The 16,458-nt window shown below is 48.1% G+C and overlaps 1 protein-coding gene across 1 annotated transcript in view; it reads left to right on the top strand.

Moving 5' to 3' along the window:
- Positions 1 to 315: 315 nt before the first annotated feature.
- LOC133107713 (stAR-related lipid transfer protein 13-like) overlaps positions 316 to 16,458 on the top strand; it is a 107,940-nt gene continuing 91,797 nt past the window's right edge. Inside the window, exons 1-3 of the mRNA XM_061216828.1 lie at positions 316 to 377; positions 8,003 to 8,134; positions 10,928 to 11,080. Of these exons, the coding sequence (XP_061072812.1) occupies positions 8,027 to 8,134; positions 10,928 to 11,080 (261 nt within the window). The 5' untranslated portion in view covers positions 316 to 377; positions 8,003 to 8,026. The remainder of the gene's footprint in view (positions 378 to 8,002; positions 8,135 to 10,927; positions 11,081 to 16,458) is intronic.

Raw genomic sequence — 16,458 nt, 5'->3', positions numbered from 1 at the left:
CTGTGCCGGATTCCCCCGCCCTGACCCTCTGTCCTGCACCTCCCGGCCACCAGGGGGAGCCGGACCTCAGCGCGGGCCCTTCAGAGCGCTGTGTGACTGCGGGGGTCCGCCCGGAGCTGCCTCGCATCGTCAAACACAAGCCCAGCTCCATCGCCTTCTCCGACTGCTCCCAGCACTGCCGCGGACGCACCTTCATCTCCGAGGGCCCCCCCGCGCCGGACTCTTCCTCCGAGGATGACGACGGCGCGTTCCCGGAGCTGCCGCAGTGCAGGGGCTTCCTGGCGGGACGGCGGCGCCGGGGAGAGCTGACGAGGAACGGCGTGGGCACGGGCCGGGACGCCGTGTGTAACGGAGGCTGTCGGCCGGAGAGCCAGGAGGTGAGTGCTCCTGCCCACCGCTTCACGGGAAAACCGCTCTGATTATACTCAGGGCCTGGCGTTCCCTGACCGATTTGCTGCCGCTTGACGGTCACTGCAAAAGAGAATTCTCAAATGAAAACGAGTTATCCTGCTTGTTAAATGAAAGTAATATAAAATATTTAAAAATCAATGATCCTTGTGCAACTCTTCAAAGGACAACCAGAATTTGACATCTTCCAGTCTTCTGTCATTAACTGGAATACATTTAACTTACAGTATGAATCATAGACTTTTCCAACACGCCTTTATGTATTCATATCGAGTTAATTCCTCATTCAGTATCCTGGAACAAAAAATCCTTGGAAACTGTAAGTGACTGATTTGGTATTTCGAGCTCCCTTACTTCTTCCCAGTCCTCTGAACTTCTCTCTCTGCTCTGCCGGGATCAAATTATCTTTGAGAGCAGAAATTAAACAAGACATCAAGGGACGCTGGCAGATTACTTCCAAGAATTGTGCAGGAACATTGGAGACGTTGGCCCCGGTGAGATACAGCAGAACACCCCGCTGTGCAGGTGCTCTCTCCCACTGCAGACAAACAAAGACCCGCTTCTCTCCTAGGTAGACCCAGTCACCACTTTCTGTTGTTGTTCTTCTCCGGCTTTTCTGTTTTTCCTTGCCAGGTTTGTTTTGCAGGTGCTTGGGAATGTTCTCCTCACTCTTAGTACAGTGAAACAAGGATAGCCAAAAAAACAAAACCCTTCAAAGAATGAAAACAGTCACTGTTTTTTTGGGGGGGGTTTTTTTCCCCCCAACTGAATTTTTCACGCATTGTAGTTCCCCAAACAGTGAACTCATCTGACCTGTTACACACCGTGTTATTTCCTTAAACAAGTCAGAGGAGATTTGTGGCTTTTTCCAGTCTCTCTCTCTTTGACCCTGGGGGGGGTGGGGTCACTGAACCCTGAGCCCACACCCCCACCAAAAGCAGTATCCCTCCCACTTTTATGGCCCTCACCTGGACATTTGTGTGCACTTGGACACAGGGCTGTGGTTTATTGGTCAATGTAATGAGGGAGTAGAACAAACCCACATAAAACTTTACTCTTGTGCTTTCCAAAACTTTCGGACACTTTACCGGTCCAGACGGACAGGCTGGTGAGACAGAAGGACTAAGGTGCAGGGCAAGGGCATACCGGCCTTCAGTCAAACTGGCCAGTGTGGTGGAGGAAAGGGGGGGGGTTGATGGGGTTGATGTTTGGGGAAGAGTGTAGAAGAATGCTGGGAATCTAAGAGGTGGATTTTTATACAAAAGACAGAAGTTCAACATGGCAGATAGTGCAGGGACAAAATGTGTGTATGTGTGTCTGAGTGTGTGTCTGTGTGTCTGTGTCTGTATCTGTGTGTGTGTGTGTGTGTGTCTGTGTCTGTGTGTGTGTGTGTGTGTGTGTGTGTCTGTGTCTGTGTCTGTGTCTGTGTCTGTGTGTGTGTGTCTGTGTGTGTGTGTCTGTGTCTGTGTGTGTGTGTGTGCGCGCACTTACATATGTTTATAGCAAGCGTTCTGTGCCTCCTCTCTCTCCTGTCTCCCATGTAGGGGTTCAAGGTGACTCCGTTAGGTGAACGTGAAGGTAGGCAGGGAGTAGAGCAGGGTGATGGCATGGTCATGTCAGGTGATCGCTGTGTCTGAACGGAGGAATTTTAACCCCTTCATATTTCCTGCCATTGAGTCTGGTTCCTCCCAAGGTTTCTTCATTTCCTGAAGAGTGTGTCTTTTGGAATGTCCTGGTGTTCTATAACATCAGTATTAGAATGTTCAGTTAAGAACATTCTCATGGCATATTTGTGATCTTGCGCCTTAAATGCCACCTGGGGAGTTCTGCTTTGCCACTGTCCCGCTCGGCTGGATTTTACGGGGGGCTAAAGCCAGGATAAGCATATTCTTGTGACAAATATATTTTTAAAGTGCAGTATTCATGATGTCTTTTTTATTCGATTTGACTCATCTGTAGGTGCGAAACATACAGTGTGAATTTGAACAGCTGCACATGTTGTCACTATCACTCCCTGTTAACTCAGAGAAATGTTCCTTTTGATATTTAAGGAGGTGGGTGTTTGTGATAGTAACACTTCTTATTTTAAGCCTCCCAAGCTCAGAGGGTATTGTAGGGACCGGGGGGGCACAGGGCCCTTCTGTCTGACTCCCACTGTCATCATGTTACCTAACACTCGGCCCTTGGGGGCCCCTCCCAGTTGCTTGCCTTGCCTGTTCATAATATCGGCCTCTGAGTTTAAGGAGGAGCGTATTCTGCTCTCTTCCCTTCATGCTCTGTCGGACGTGTGCTCTAAAGCTGATTGGCCTTTAAATGGAATGAAAAGCACATCTCAGACTTCCCGGGCTGTAAATATTGTGCCAGCTCAGGACAGCACTATCATGAAGGAGCTTTTCAGTCATAAAATTAATTTGTCGTCGTCTGTGCTTTGCAGACGACTGACGCGCTAATGTAAGTTACTGAACGTAAGTCTCCGTCAGGTGCTTCTATCACTTATCCATTTTTTCACAGATGTTTTGATGATCTGACTACTCCATCCCACGCAGTATTCATTAAGAATAAGATAATCTGAATCTAAAAATCTGATCGCTGTGTGGGCAATAACAATGAAAACAGATTGAAATGTGGGTTGTGTCATTTCCTGCATCATTTCCAGCAAGGTTGTAAGGACTTTTGAGTGTTAAAAATGTTGTACTTGTCGAACAGCTCTGAGAGGAAATGAGAAGGTGAATGGAAACACGTTTCCAAGAGTGGCTTTCCATTTTCTATTTGGAGGACCGCAGGATATCTGAATCTTTTTTTTTAGTACAGTGATTGCTTATCCATTGACCACGAGAAATGACCCGGAGTCACCCATTTGTATTGTGTCGTGTCCTCGTTCCCCGCCAGTGCCACGAGAGAGTCACTGAAGACTGCGGTAAAATCACGTTCCGAGCAGGTTTCAAACCAACATTCAGACAGTTTGTTTCAATGTTTGCCAGCAGAGGGCAGCATTGCTTCATGTGGCACGCAGCTTTAAGCGGTTCGGGTTAGGTCATTGTGATTGCGTGTTGCAAAGATGTTACCGTCAATTCAATGCATGTATTAGTTGCACACAAGAGCTGGTGGTAGTTTGGCATCAAGATTAATGTACACGAGAGAACTAAGGGGCTTAATTTAAATATTCAAGACGCCGGGTTTGGCAGCAGCCCTCTTGAACTGTACATTTGATTGTAACATTCTGATCCTCCATCTTGATTCCTGGTACTCAATGTGGGTGGCACAGAGTGGGCACCAAGCCCAGAACTATGGCGAAGAAGGGTACTTCAATCCTCATTTAAATGACAATGGGGAAATGCAGTGGGTTACAATGTGGCTAATTTGCACTGATAAAGTCATGTTCCCCCGGGCATTTTTTGTTTCTCCCTTTAGATAGCGTTAATGAATCGATCCAGAGGACTGGCTCATACCAGTTCCGTTTCCATGGCAGGGCCTCTTTTTCCCTCCACCATTTGAATGCAAGAGAAAGGGCGAGTAAAATGAATCAAGGCTACAGTTCATACACAGCTTGTCCGAAGTCCCTGGAATTCCGCTCATTCCACGAAAAGGCTGACATTCCGAGCTCCTAGTATTCAGGCAGCCTATAGAGAGAGGCGTGCTTTTTAAACCGGACGAGGTCCTTGATCAGTTCCAGGGTTTCTCTCGTTGAGCCTTTTGTTGCTTCAGGTGTTTTGTGTATGTTGGTTGGTATGGGGTAGGTTGCTATGGAGGTGGAATTTCGACTGCGGACATGTTTACACAGTAAACTATTACCAACAGACCGAATGGAAAATATCAAGCACACTCATTCATAAAATCAATAACCGAACTGCGATGTTTTGTTTGTTGTTATTGTCAGCAGCCTATATTTAGAGGTGTAGACTGCAGCGTTGGTGGACAGCGCTGCTGGGAAGTCTGAGTGTAAGGTCATGTTCACATGTAAAAATCTGGCAATTGTAACGTTAGCATCCAAATGTGGATTTTTGCACCGCGGTGCTAAAGTGCACGCTTGGTTTAAAACCAGCGTTGGATTCGAGCGCGTCCTCCTCGTGATGGTAGGCTATGCGCCGTCTTTCTGCAGAAGCGAACGCAACCCACGTCCTGCAGATGACGCCACTTGCTCACGTATACTTCTGATTGCGGTAACAGATGACAATATCTCTGCTAATGCATCCGTAAAACACGTTATTGGAGCCCCCAGCTCTAAAGACCTATCTTGTTTGACAGAAAAATACTTTTGCTTCGTTTTGTTACGTTTGGCTCTCTTTGTAATTTTGGTATATCCTGCTAATGGCGCGGTTAAATGCGTAGAAACCCTACAATCACTCTTTTGCCTTTAAGCGTGTTCGTTAAGCGCAAATATAAAGATGCATATTTCTCTTTTCGCATATTTAAACTGGCGAATAATAACATTTCCTTTTTATTGTGTTTTGTTTTTTTAACAGAACTGATTTAAAAAAACTCTGCCCGTTATGCAATAAACCTTCTCTAAACAACCAATACAAAGTCTTTATGTAGTGGACAAGAACTGTGTTGCTTTCAATTTGAAAAAAAAACTAAACAAACATGTAAAATACAGTTGTGATTTTATTAATCAAGATTGCATTTGTTTTCTTTGGATCTTTATGGATAATATAACGGGACTCCTGATTTTCAGTGCAGTTTTGTGTGTGTGGTTACCATGAAGCCAACACTAATAGGGAAGGACATGCGCTCCAGTGCTGGCAGAGGTGGAGAGGGAGAGTCCTTTCTGACCCGCATGACCCTTGGGCTCAGGGGTCAGAGGTCAAGTCAGGATCGCTCAGATTTAGGTCATTCCTCCAGGATTGAGGGCAGGGGAGGTGACAGGCACTTTCCCTGGCTCAGGTCAGTCAGGTGACTGGGTGGTCGGGGGATCTAGCTGGTGCGTCTGGTGTCTGTTACTGGCTTTTCACCTCTTTCCTCTCCCCCTCATCAGTTGCAGTGCGTTGCTGTACGTTACCGACATATCGCTGACGGTGACTAGCACAGTTTAGCCTATATTCCACCAGTGTTAAAGGCTGTTTAACTCTGTATGGACCAATCAGAATATTAGAGGAAATTTCTTCCTTGTGGGGCAACATTGGCTCAGGAGGTAAGAGCTGTCATCTGGCAGTTGGATGGTTGCCGGTTTGATCCCACTCTGGGTGTGTCAAAGTGTCCCTGAGCAACCCCCTCACCTAACCCCCAATTGCTCCTGACGAGCTGGTTGGTGCCTTGCTTGGCCGCAAATCGCTGTTGGTGTGTGAGTGTGTGTGTGTGAATGAGAAGCATCAATTGTACAGCGCTTTGGATAAAGGCGCGATATAAATGCCAACCATTTACCATTTACCATTCCTGAAGATCGGGGGCAACAGCTTGGGTAGCCAGCATTCTCTTGCTGGACTATAAGATCCAACTGCATTTGTGCCCCATGGTAAACTGTTGGCCTATAACAACCCAGACCTAGCAGATTACAGAGTCACAAAAGTATTTTGTTTTTGTGTCATCTGCTATGTTTTTCAGCTTGTATCAAAGTGCTTCATTGATCTCCGTAGCATGTAAACCGAGCAGGCAGTGGAGAAGTGGCCCCTAGCCAAAGCACTGTTCCCGTTTGTGGGTGCCTGCCCTTGGCTTCACACTGCAGCCCTGGTTTAGAGTGGTCCACACAGTGCCAACCCCTGCCCCCTGTGGCCCTTCAGGGTCCCCTGTGAGAGAGATGCCATGGGGGGGGGGGTGTGGTAGGGCGAAGGCGTTCTCTGCTATCCGGAGCCTAATTGGCCGAGGTGAGGTTCGGGAGCATTACCACATTCCTGGAGTTTTTACGAGTCCCAAAGATAGGATCATCCCCCCCACCCACCCGATCCTCGACGCAGGGCCCGGAACACCAGCCACTGGGAATTTGGGACAAATGTGGCCTTTCTGGGAGACGACACCCCTGAATGGGGGGATTGTGTCGGGGATGAGAGGGGGCTTTGATGCTGCGGAGAGGGCCTGACAGACCCCGGGAGGCTCCGCCGGTCACAGTCGACGCGCGGACGACGTTTCGCGGACTTTCATTGGGGGGGGGGACGTGAAGGGATGTCTTTGTGGGGCTCCGTGACTTCAGAGTCGGGATGTTACGCAACGCCCCAACCCCGGGGTCTCGAAAACAACCCTGCTCCCCCGGCTCCCCCGCCCAACTCGGCCCAATAATGGCAGCAGCGTTAATTTAGGGCCTGGTGACTGAAGCGCTTCCTGGTAGTTAATGAGCTGGGATCTCCAGATTCCCAATCCCTGCTCCTGTCTTGTGTGCGGAGCAGGCTATTTATACACACCAGGGGTCTGGGAGCAATGAAAGGCCGGAGTGAGGAATTCCTCGAGTCGTGTCCGACGCGCATGCCTTGTGCTCCCCTCTATTTGTGTTACTGTGTGTTTCCCCTGTGTGTGTGTGTTACTGTGTGTGTGTTACTGTGTGTTTCCCCTGTGTGTGTTACTGTGTGTGTCTTACTGTGTGTCTCCCCTGTGTGTGTTACTGTGTGTTTCCCCTGTGTGTGTTACTGTGTGTGTGTTACTGTGTGTTTCCCCTGTGTGTGTGTTACTGTGTGTGTTACTGTGTGTTTCCCGTGTGTGTGTGTTACTGTGTGTTTCCCCTGTGTGTGTGTGTTACTGTGTGTGTTACTGTGTGTTTCCCCTGTGTGTGTGTTACTGTGTGTGTTACTGCGTGTTTCCCCTGTGTGTGTTACTGTTCATTTCCCCTGTGTGTGTGTTTTACTGCGTGTTTTCCCTGTCTATGTGTTACCGTGTTTTCCCTGTGTGTGTGTTACTGCGTGTTTCCCTGTGTGTGTGTTACTGTGTTTTCCCTGTGTGTGTGTTACTGTGTGTTTCCCTGTGTGTGTGTTACTGCGTGCTTTTCCTGTGTGTGTGTGTGTTCCCCCCATATTCGGTTACTTTGTGTTTCCCTCATATGTGTGTTACTGTGCGTTTTCCCTGCATGTGTGTTGTGCATCAGGTTTCTGTTTGTGGGTGGTGATATCTTCATCTGTTGAATTTGCTCACCCCCCAAAATGTTTTTGTGTTTTATAGGACTCAGAAATGAATTGGTATGTCCAGACATTTTCATCTTAAAAGTCAATTGGGATACAACATTAATCTATTAATCCAAACAGGCTTCCTCAAGCCTGTGTCCCAGCAATTGAGAATGCGGTGCGTTTAGGGCGGTGGTTAGTGTCTAATTCTGTCAAGAAATGGTGCACTATTTTAACTGGGCCCTCCTTCATTGTTCCATCGATGCTCCAGTCTTGGTAAGAAAGTGGTCTGACACTACATAAATACAGACTTGGATGTGTCTCTATGGAAATACGTGGTTAAAAAGAGAATGAGTTCAAGATTTCCAGGGAACTCAGGCTAATTTAAAATGTAACAGATGTCCTGCGATTGCTTCCATTGGCATAGCGTTTGAATAGCTGTGGTCTACCAAGCATTCGCTGCCAATGTGGGCCAGCCAGTCCTGTAACTGATAACGAGTGGGAGCATACCTGTCTGAATGCGTCGCGCTGTCTCCGTTTCCTCACTGGTCCTCTCCGCCGTCACTCCCCAGGTCCTCCCGCCCTGGTCCGAGTCCATGACCCAGCTAATGAAGAAACTGGACCGGCTCAACCTGGACATCGAGGAGGCCCTGAGCTCCGGCTCCTCCCCCTCTCACACGCCCGGCGTCACCCGCAAGAGACTGGTGAGTGGCAGCGGGGAACGGCTGGGGGGAGGAGTCTGCTGTGTCCTCTGGCCCTGTGATAGGCCATTGTAGGTGTGGGTAGGTCTGTAGGTTGGGCAGGAGTTAGGCCACGTCTGAACCCGATTACCTGCCTGCTATTAAGTATACATGTTGCATATGCAATATGGATACTTAATAGTCGTCAAGTAAGCGGGCCGTAATCATGTTCCGGCAGAAAGAGGAAGTGCAGATTTGATGACCTTGGAAGGTGGGATCCACCGGCAGGCTGATAAGTTGGGCTTCACCTGCACAAGCACCAAGAGCCTCCAGAGATCGTGTAGGAGGGGACTACTGCAGCAGCGGGACCTCGTTAATTTGACATATTGTGCTGGGAGTGGAAGCCTGTTATTCTTCTATATAATTAATTATTTCTTCAATAATTCTTTTTTTTTCTTCTTTTGTTTTCTTGTGGTATGTGGTCTCCAGCTGTACGATCAGTAGTCCTGGCCAAGGAGAATTAATGTGGCATACCAATCTCTGGACTCCTGGTGCTGGCCTTTAAAGGTTACCAAAGACTGGGTGCCAACGTGGATTTTTACAATGCTGAATTTGTTCTTGTAGTACCAGAGTGTTTCATTAACCCAATCACATTGGTACAGGTTGACCCGGAGAAACCAATGGCAAAAATGTCTAAAATGGCTGTATATTTCCCTCCCCTGCAGTAAGAATGGATTGCTGTTCATAGCCTGTGGTTTAACAGTCTCTGTATTCCCAGAGTCTATACAGTCCACTTACTCTCTTCTTCCCCCCATTTATAACGCCGAAGGTGGTTTTTCTCATGCAGTTTGCCCAAATAAAACATTTTAAAACTTCAGCTTTCACGAGATTAATTCTGCGGGGATTCATTTTGCGCACCTAATTAAATGTGTGGTATTCTTTTCCCTCCCTGTTACGACGAGAAGACTCCTGCTTTCAACAGGCTTTGAGTTCAGCAGCCACTGGAATCTAATAAGCCTCCACTGCAGTGACATTCCCTCCTGATCCTGATGACACGCGTTGGATTTTAGTACAGACATCCTCTCCTGCGTCTTCAGCCAGTCTGTTTGAGTGGTTGAGCCTGGTCATTGTGTGCTTGGCCCAACACTTCTCCAGGTGTTAATCTCGTACTTTTAGAGGGTTGGTGGGGTGCTCAAAGCCACGCTGGTGCGGGGGGCGTGATCTCAAACACATTCCCCTCAGTCCTAATTCGGGATGTTTGCTTTGGAGTGTCAGGCCTTATTTATGTAATCCTGGTTGTCCAATGACTCTTCAGATGGATGAAAGACTGTATTTTTGTAACTTTGTTTTGTAAGAACTGCAATAATCAGCATTATGCGAATCTTTATGGCAATATTCACGGTGGTCTTCTGAGGCTAAACACCAGGCTATGAAACTACAGCGGCACTACAAAGATGTAGAAACTGTTCGTAAGGCTAATAGTTGTAAAGTAACTATGATTTTTAGAATCTTTATTTGTTTAAAAATATTGAAATATGAGTCAGGTTTTTATTTTGTGAGAGTTCTATTCTCATTCCACTGGATCAAATCCAGCTATTATTCTGATCTTCTTGGTTGCATACAAAAACAGTAACATTGGATGATCTGGGAATACAGATAATTGTTATACAAGAATAACTAAATTATGCATATCTGTGGTAGTTAAGACCAGATGGAATTCATAACTGCAGAAGGAGAAAACGGGCAAAAAAAAATTAAGGGCCGGTATGCTCATCTAAGAGTTGGTACCAAGGCAACCAACTTGTCGACCAACCAACTAATCTTGGCAAGTACGACTGCCGATATCATACAAGGTGCAATGTGCAATGTGCACCATATATCAGAATGCAAGCAGAGCTTCCCCCGTGCTGCTCGATGTGGTCAGGAGAGAGTGCGTCCTTAAGGGTGCCGGACCCAAAGAGCAGAAACGGGAGTGTGCGAGGTGGCGAGGTCTTTCAGAGAGGCCATGCCAGCGGTGGAAATGCAGTGACAACTGGGGTGGTGAACGTTGATGGTGGCATTGTCCCATTGGTGTGAGACCACCGCACGAAGACCAACGGGCGCTCACACTTCACGAAGAGCCCAGCCGGAAGACCTCCGTCGAGAGGCTGTTTCCTCCGCTCCGAGCCGGGCTTTTCTCTGAAGTTTGGCTGAAGGCACTGGACACAGATGGCTATTGTCCGTCCGTGCTGCTTCTGGGACTGTGTAGTACTGTTTATGGGCACCATCCCCACCCCCTCATACTGTGGCAGCGAGCATCATTTCTTCAGCCACCACTGTTTTTTTCCGAGAAGAAGAAATGTGCCCTCTTTGGTTTATATCTGCGGCGCAGAGAGAGAGAGAGAGAGGAAGCTGTTTGTGAGGCTTTGTTCATTTACTGTCGCTCTGAGAATGATACATGTCTTCTAGACGTGGGCGGGGCTGTGTCGCATTCACATTTCCAGAGTTTTTGAGAAAACCTTTTACAATTGAAGTCCACCACTGATGGCAAACAGTAGAACAAGAAGCTGCATCTTCAGAGAGATCTTCATCGGCACTGTAGACTTTTCTTCTCCACATCTGAAGGAAACCTCCGCGGACATTGGTCTTGTTCACTTGTTTTCTGTCAAAAGGAATCGAGTTTTCATTTTCTTCTCTTCTCCTTCCTGTCTCCGTGGTTGACCTCGGCCCCTTGTTGTGTTTTTGGGCCGGCCTACACAGACCCCATCCTGTCTGAGTCTCCTGTGGCCGCCTTCGGCGACGTGTCCGCTGTTGACCGCTGTTCCACTGTTGTTGCAGCCTGACTCCGCTCCGGGGACGACAGCTCACCCAGCCCTGAAGGAGAGCAGCGCGCTTTGGACCCAGGACCCAGAAGAATGCAGAGACCAGGATAGCCCCCCCTCTCCCAGTCACTCTGCTGTAGGAGTACCAGCCAGTTACAGGAAGATGGAGGTAAGAGTAGAAACCTGGAGGAGATCTTCATCTGCTTTTATTCTCCTTCTCCTTCTCCTTCTCCTTCTCCTTCTCCTTCTCCTTCTCCTTCTCCTTCTCCTTCTCCTTCTCCTTCTCCTTCTCCTTCTCCTCCTTCTCCATCTAAATGTCTCTGCTTGTCATAAGTGCTCCCATTTTCCCTGTAGTTTGTCATTTAGTCTGGGTTCTGGGGTTGGCGTTGGGGTTGAGATTCAGGAGTGGGGAAGGGGTGGTCTTCAGTCGTAGAAGGCAGGAGACATGCCTGCTGGTTGAGTCTCGTGAGAGTTACCAGTGTGCTACCCCACACACAGAGCCCCGGGGGACAGTGTGGGGCGGTTCCCCCCGCAGTGAGCAGCTGCCGGGCCGGTTCTGTGTCCGTCTCGCAGTCCCGCCTGGTCCTGCTGTCAATACAAGGCAGAGCAAGATCTTCCAAAAATCTTCCACGCTGAGCGCAGCCGATCTGCCACGTGGGCGCCGTAGTAACACCGGAACGTGACATGTACATGAAGATGTGTTTTCTGCTGCTCACGTAGAGGGTGTCATCTGAGAATTATTTCGGGAAGAACTGCCACTGCCTCAGATGGATTTTGAGCATATATATATGGTACATCTCACAGGAAAGGATGCTGTATGCTGAATTGTTCTTAGTGCTTTTCAGAACTTGTAAAAAAATATGTGAGGACTTGTTTTAAATATGTGGAATGGGGACAGAACATTACTACAGACTGCAACTGTTGCACAAAATTCATTGGATAATTGCATCGTTTTTTTCTGCATCTTTCCTCGTGTCCTGCATAAAGCAGCAGTATTCGGGCTTGTATTTGTGGATAAACAACTTTCCAAAGCTTGGCAGGAATGCATCTTCAATTGTTGGGAGCTTGGGACAGCTGAGGTTAACTGGCCGGTAGCGCTAACACGCTGCGTCCTTGGTAAATATTGGCGGTTTGTATTAGGCTTACGAGCCAGCAAGGCATTTGCAAACAAGGATTATAGAGTGTTTAGTGACTGAGGGATTTTTCAGTGGACCAGGGGGGAAATGGACTTGCACTGTTCAGGGCCAGGAGAAAGCTACAGCCGGAGGGGAATGAATGATCGCTGTCTGCCCTGTAGTTGGCTTCTTTGTGAAAATTGGAGTGCACTCTCATGACAGTTCCTGTGGTCAAGTGAAAAAAGGGAGGAAACGTTTAACTGCAGTCAACATAACATATCTCTTGACTGGCTCAGTAAATACATGTAAAAAAACAAAACAAGGGACCTTACAGTCTTAAGTAAACAGCCACTGAGACTGAAGTGCTCATTATATGACAACAGCCGACTAGAGTTTGGCACAAAGAGCATCTTATTTTTGTGTTATTGTGTGCCTTCAACTCATGTTCTCCTTACATTTACTTGATGGCAGTCACTTATTCTAGGGCACTTTTGTCTGGCAGTTGAAACTTATACTAAACACTCATTTTACCTCCCTCGATCGGAAGTATTCAGTGGGAAGAGCAAAGAAAGTTTATTTAATGGGCATCATTTAAGGGGCACTGCTGCTGTAATGAGTAGCGGTTAAAACTGAAACACGATTCAAATCTATATGTTTGTTTAATTTCAGGAGATTGGTTGTAATGTACAATACTTTCTTGGTTTGAGAAACACAGTGACAAATGGTAAAAGATTGAGGGGGGGTAGGCTATAATTAAACCGTTTAACATGACATCCTGTTTATCATGATACAGTTTATGTTTAAATACCGAGAGAATAATATTGGAAGGCTGCATGTTGGAAGGCTGCACGATTCGCACAGACAAATTCGGGACCGGTTTTCTTCTACTGCATGCTGGTCTGTTTCTGTATAACACATGTGATTCATTTCTATGAGAGCGGCCCAAAAAAAGAGAGCTTTAATGTGGAAATGAAGTTGAAGACGATGCTGGCGCCGATGATGTCGAAGTTAAACGTGAACTTGCGGACGGTTTGAGGGGACGTTAAATGTTGAATCCGCCCGTCCCGGCCTGCTTCACTGGTGCACCGTGCGCTGTCTGTGGGAATGGTGCGAGGATCAGTTTGGGATTAATCTGCACATTGCTGCAGCGCGGCGGTGCCAGGTACGTTTAGTGGCCGTCGTTTGGGGCCTCGTGCGAGAGGCTTCCTCCAGCGCCTGGAGTGTGACGGCGGCGGAGGGTAATTGGTCGGGAGCGATTCGGCTTTCTGCACTCTCACAAAAAGAGAAGAAGGAAACCCCCCCCCCCCTTCCCAAAACCAGCCTGGTTCTTAGAGCAGATTATGAAGTCAGAAACCGAGGAGGGAGTTGACCACCATCAACGACAACAATGAGATTGTCTGGTGGACAAACCTCAACAACAGTTACTAAGAATTACAATTGCCTAAAAGACAAGCTTTTTGCCAAAATGAATGTATGCTTGTTTTTGGCAGTTTCAATGATGCAAAACAAACTACAATAAATACATACAATGGACAGAAAAAGGGAAAACCCCATGGGGAAGGAGCTAAGCTTTTCAATGAGAAGTTTAGATGTAATTTTAGCGGTCAGGTGGCAGCTGCCTGTGCATTGTTGTCCTGTTAAATGGGTTCGGTTTGATCCTATTCAGAGAAAGGCTCCTGATTAACTTCTGCCTGCAGGGTTAATGATAAATCTGGGATTAAGAACTCTCCAAACCCCCCCCCCCCTCCAATCACAGCAGAGGGTGAGGTGTCCCAGAATCTGGATCAGGGCCGGTCTTCCCAAAATAGACGAATCATTTTGGAACTGCAGCTGCATAACAAAATGAAATAACACATTTTTTAAAATCAGTTTCCCCTTCATTTACATGCAGCAGTCAGTCCTCTTGTTGAGTTCGGTGATATTGTTTATGAGTTATTACTAGTATGTTATAAGTTATTAGTTACACGGTGGCTTAAAATTAAAATTCCATCTGCACTATTCTTTTGATGACTATTAAAACTGTGTTCCTCACCATGGAAACGGCAGGGATTGGGCAGGCTGGGCCGGCTCTAAGCCTGTGTATGTCCTGTCTGTAGTGTGTTTGAGCAGATTTGTCATTGTGAAGCCCCCCCCCCACTCCCACCCCGCCCCCCCGCCCCACCTCAACCCCACCCCCATCCCACAGGTGTCTTTGTGCGGAGAGAAAAGGGAGAAGGTTAAGAGGCTCAGTTGGCTGGAGGTAGATTACTGGGGTCTGACAGAGCCCAGGAGGCCCGGCCGTGCTCTGCCCGGGGAAAGGTTAAGCCCTGGCCTGTGCTTAGTGTCAGACTGCTGGTGAGCTGAGCTGGTCGGTGCCTTCGCTTTGAGAGTGAGTGCAGCCTCGTCTTTTCATTTTTCATCTTTTCATTTCATTCAGTCTTCCTGCTTTCTTTTTTTTTGTAGGCGATGTCTTATCTCTCAGCCTCGCTCCCCCTCTCTCTTACATAAGAGCTGTTGAACTGGTGTGTCCTGCACCTCCGGGGGGAACGGGGCAGGGGAAATGGTGCAGCTGCTGTCGGGGTGGGCAGGAGGGCAAACTGACGTAGCGCGTGGTGTCACGGCCCCGCGCACCTGCCCCTGAATGAGCTCAGTGTGTCCGCGTGCGGGATGAGCTCAGTGTGTCCGCGCGCGGGATGAGCTCAGTGTGTCCGAGCGCGGGATGAGCTCAGTGTGTCCGCGCGCGGGATGAGCTCAGTGTGTCCGAGCGCGGGATGAGCTCAGTGTGTCCACACGCAGGATGAGCTCAGTGTGTCCGTGTGCGGGATGAGCTCAGTGTGTCCGTGTGCGGGATGAGCTCAGTGTGTCCGTGTGCGGGATGAGCTCAGTGTGTCCGTGTGCGGGATGAGCTCAGTGTGTCCGCGCGCGGGATGAGCTCAGTGTGTCCGTGTGCGGGATGAGCTCAGTGTGTCCTCGTCACACGTGGGATGGGCCCAGTGTGTCCGCGCGCCGGATGAGCTCAGTGTGTCCTCACGCAGGATGAGCTCAGTGTGTCCACACGCAGGATGAGCTCAGTGTGTCCACAAGCAGGATGAGCTCAGTGTGTCCACAAGCAGGATGAGCTCAGTGTGTCCACAAGCAGGATGAGCTCAGTGTGTCCTCACGCAGGATGAGCTCAGTGTGTCCACAAGCAGGATGAGCTCAGTGTGTCCACAAGCAGGATGAGCTCAGTGTGTCCACAAGCAGGATGAGCTCAGTGTGTCCACACGCAGGATGTGGAGAGGCTGCTCCTCCTGGAGCATTCGGCACGGCCGCGTCACACGCGGGACGCCCCCCCTCCACCTGACCGCAGCTGTGAGTGGCCTGTAGTGTAGTGGTTAGGGTAAATGACTGGGACACGCAAGGTCAGTGGTTCAAATCCCGGTGTAGCCACAATAAGATCCGCACAGCCGTTGGGCCCTTGAGCAAGGTCCTTAACCCTGCATTGCTCCAGGGGAGGATTGTCTCCTGCTTAGTCTAATCAACTGTACATTGCTCTGGATAAGAGCGTCTGCCAAATGCCAAGAATGTAATGTAATGTATGCACTACACTGCCAGCATGTGAAAGGAGAGTCCAGTGGATGGTTGTACCAGCTGTATGTAAGTTCAAATGTAGGTTAATTATAACGTAAGTAACGAAAGTAAGGTTTACACATTTGTTGAGCGTCTGCCAAATGCCATTAATGTAATGTAATGTAATGTAATGTACTCTAAGGGTAACCGATTAGCATAGCGATTTTCAGGAGACTTACTAGCACTGTGACCTTACATCCGCAAACATGTACAGTAACTGTTTCTGCCAGATTAAGGGCCAGTGACAGTGCTCATTTGGCAGTCTGGTGATGGTTGAAGTCGGGGTTGGAATAGCCCTGCAGTCCAGCAATGAGCATGCACTTTATGTGAGAGTGAAGCAACTGGCCCAAGAAGTGTCTATAGTGGAAAGAGATAGGTGGGGAAATTAAAAAAAAGTCTTCGCCTTTTCACAGACACACAGGACAACATAAACTTTGCTTGATGGGATGAACAAGCTTGTCTTTGACCCCTGGAGGAAAGCTTTTCAACTGTGAACTACGAGTACAAGGAAACTAATATAGTCTAAACACAGAGAAAGTTTCTCAGGCTTTACCAAAAAGCCATTATCGAGCTTTCAGTGCCTCAGTGGTGTAAATGACTGTTTATATTCTACTTTTATCTATATACAAACACTTCTTCTCTAAGCCTGGTGTTTCCATTAGCAAGAGTACTAGGGACTCTTGATAGGGTACGCACTCTACTGCACAATCATTCATTTTGGTTTTATGAGGCGTTCGTTTGAAACCTCGTACAGTACATGCACGCACACTCTGTACCATTCAGCATATCAGCAGCTGTCTAGGGCTACTGCTAGACAGATGGACACGTGTAAAATGAGCCAAAC

This window comes from Conger conger, chromosome 13 (assembly GCF_963514075.1).
Source record: "Conger conger chromosome 13, fConCon1.1, whole genome shotgun sequence".
Taxonomy (NCBI): Eukaryota; Metazoa; Chordata; class Actinopteri; order Anguilliformes; family Congridae; genus Conger; species Conger conger.
This window is presented reverse-complemented; position numbering and strand designations above follow the sequence as displayed.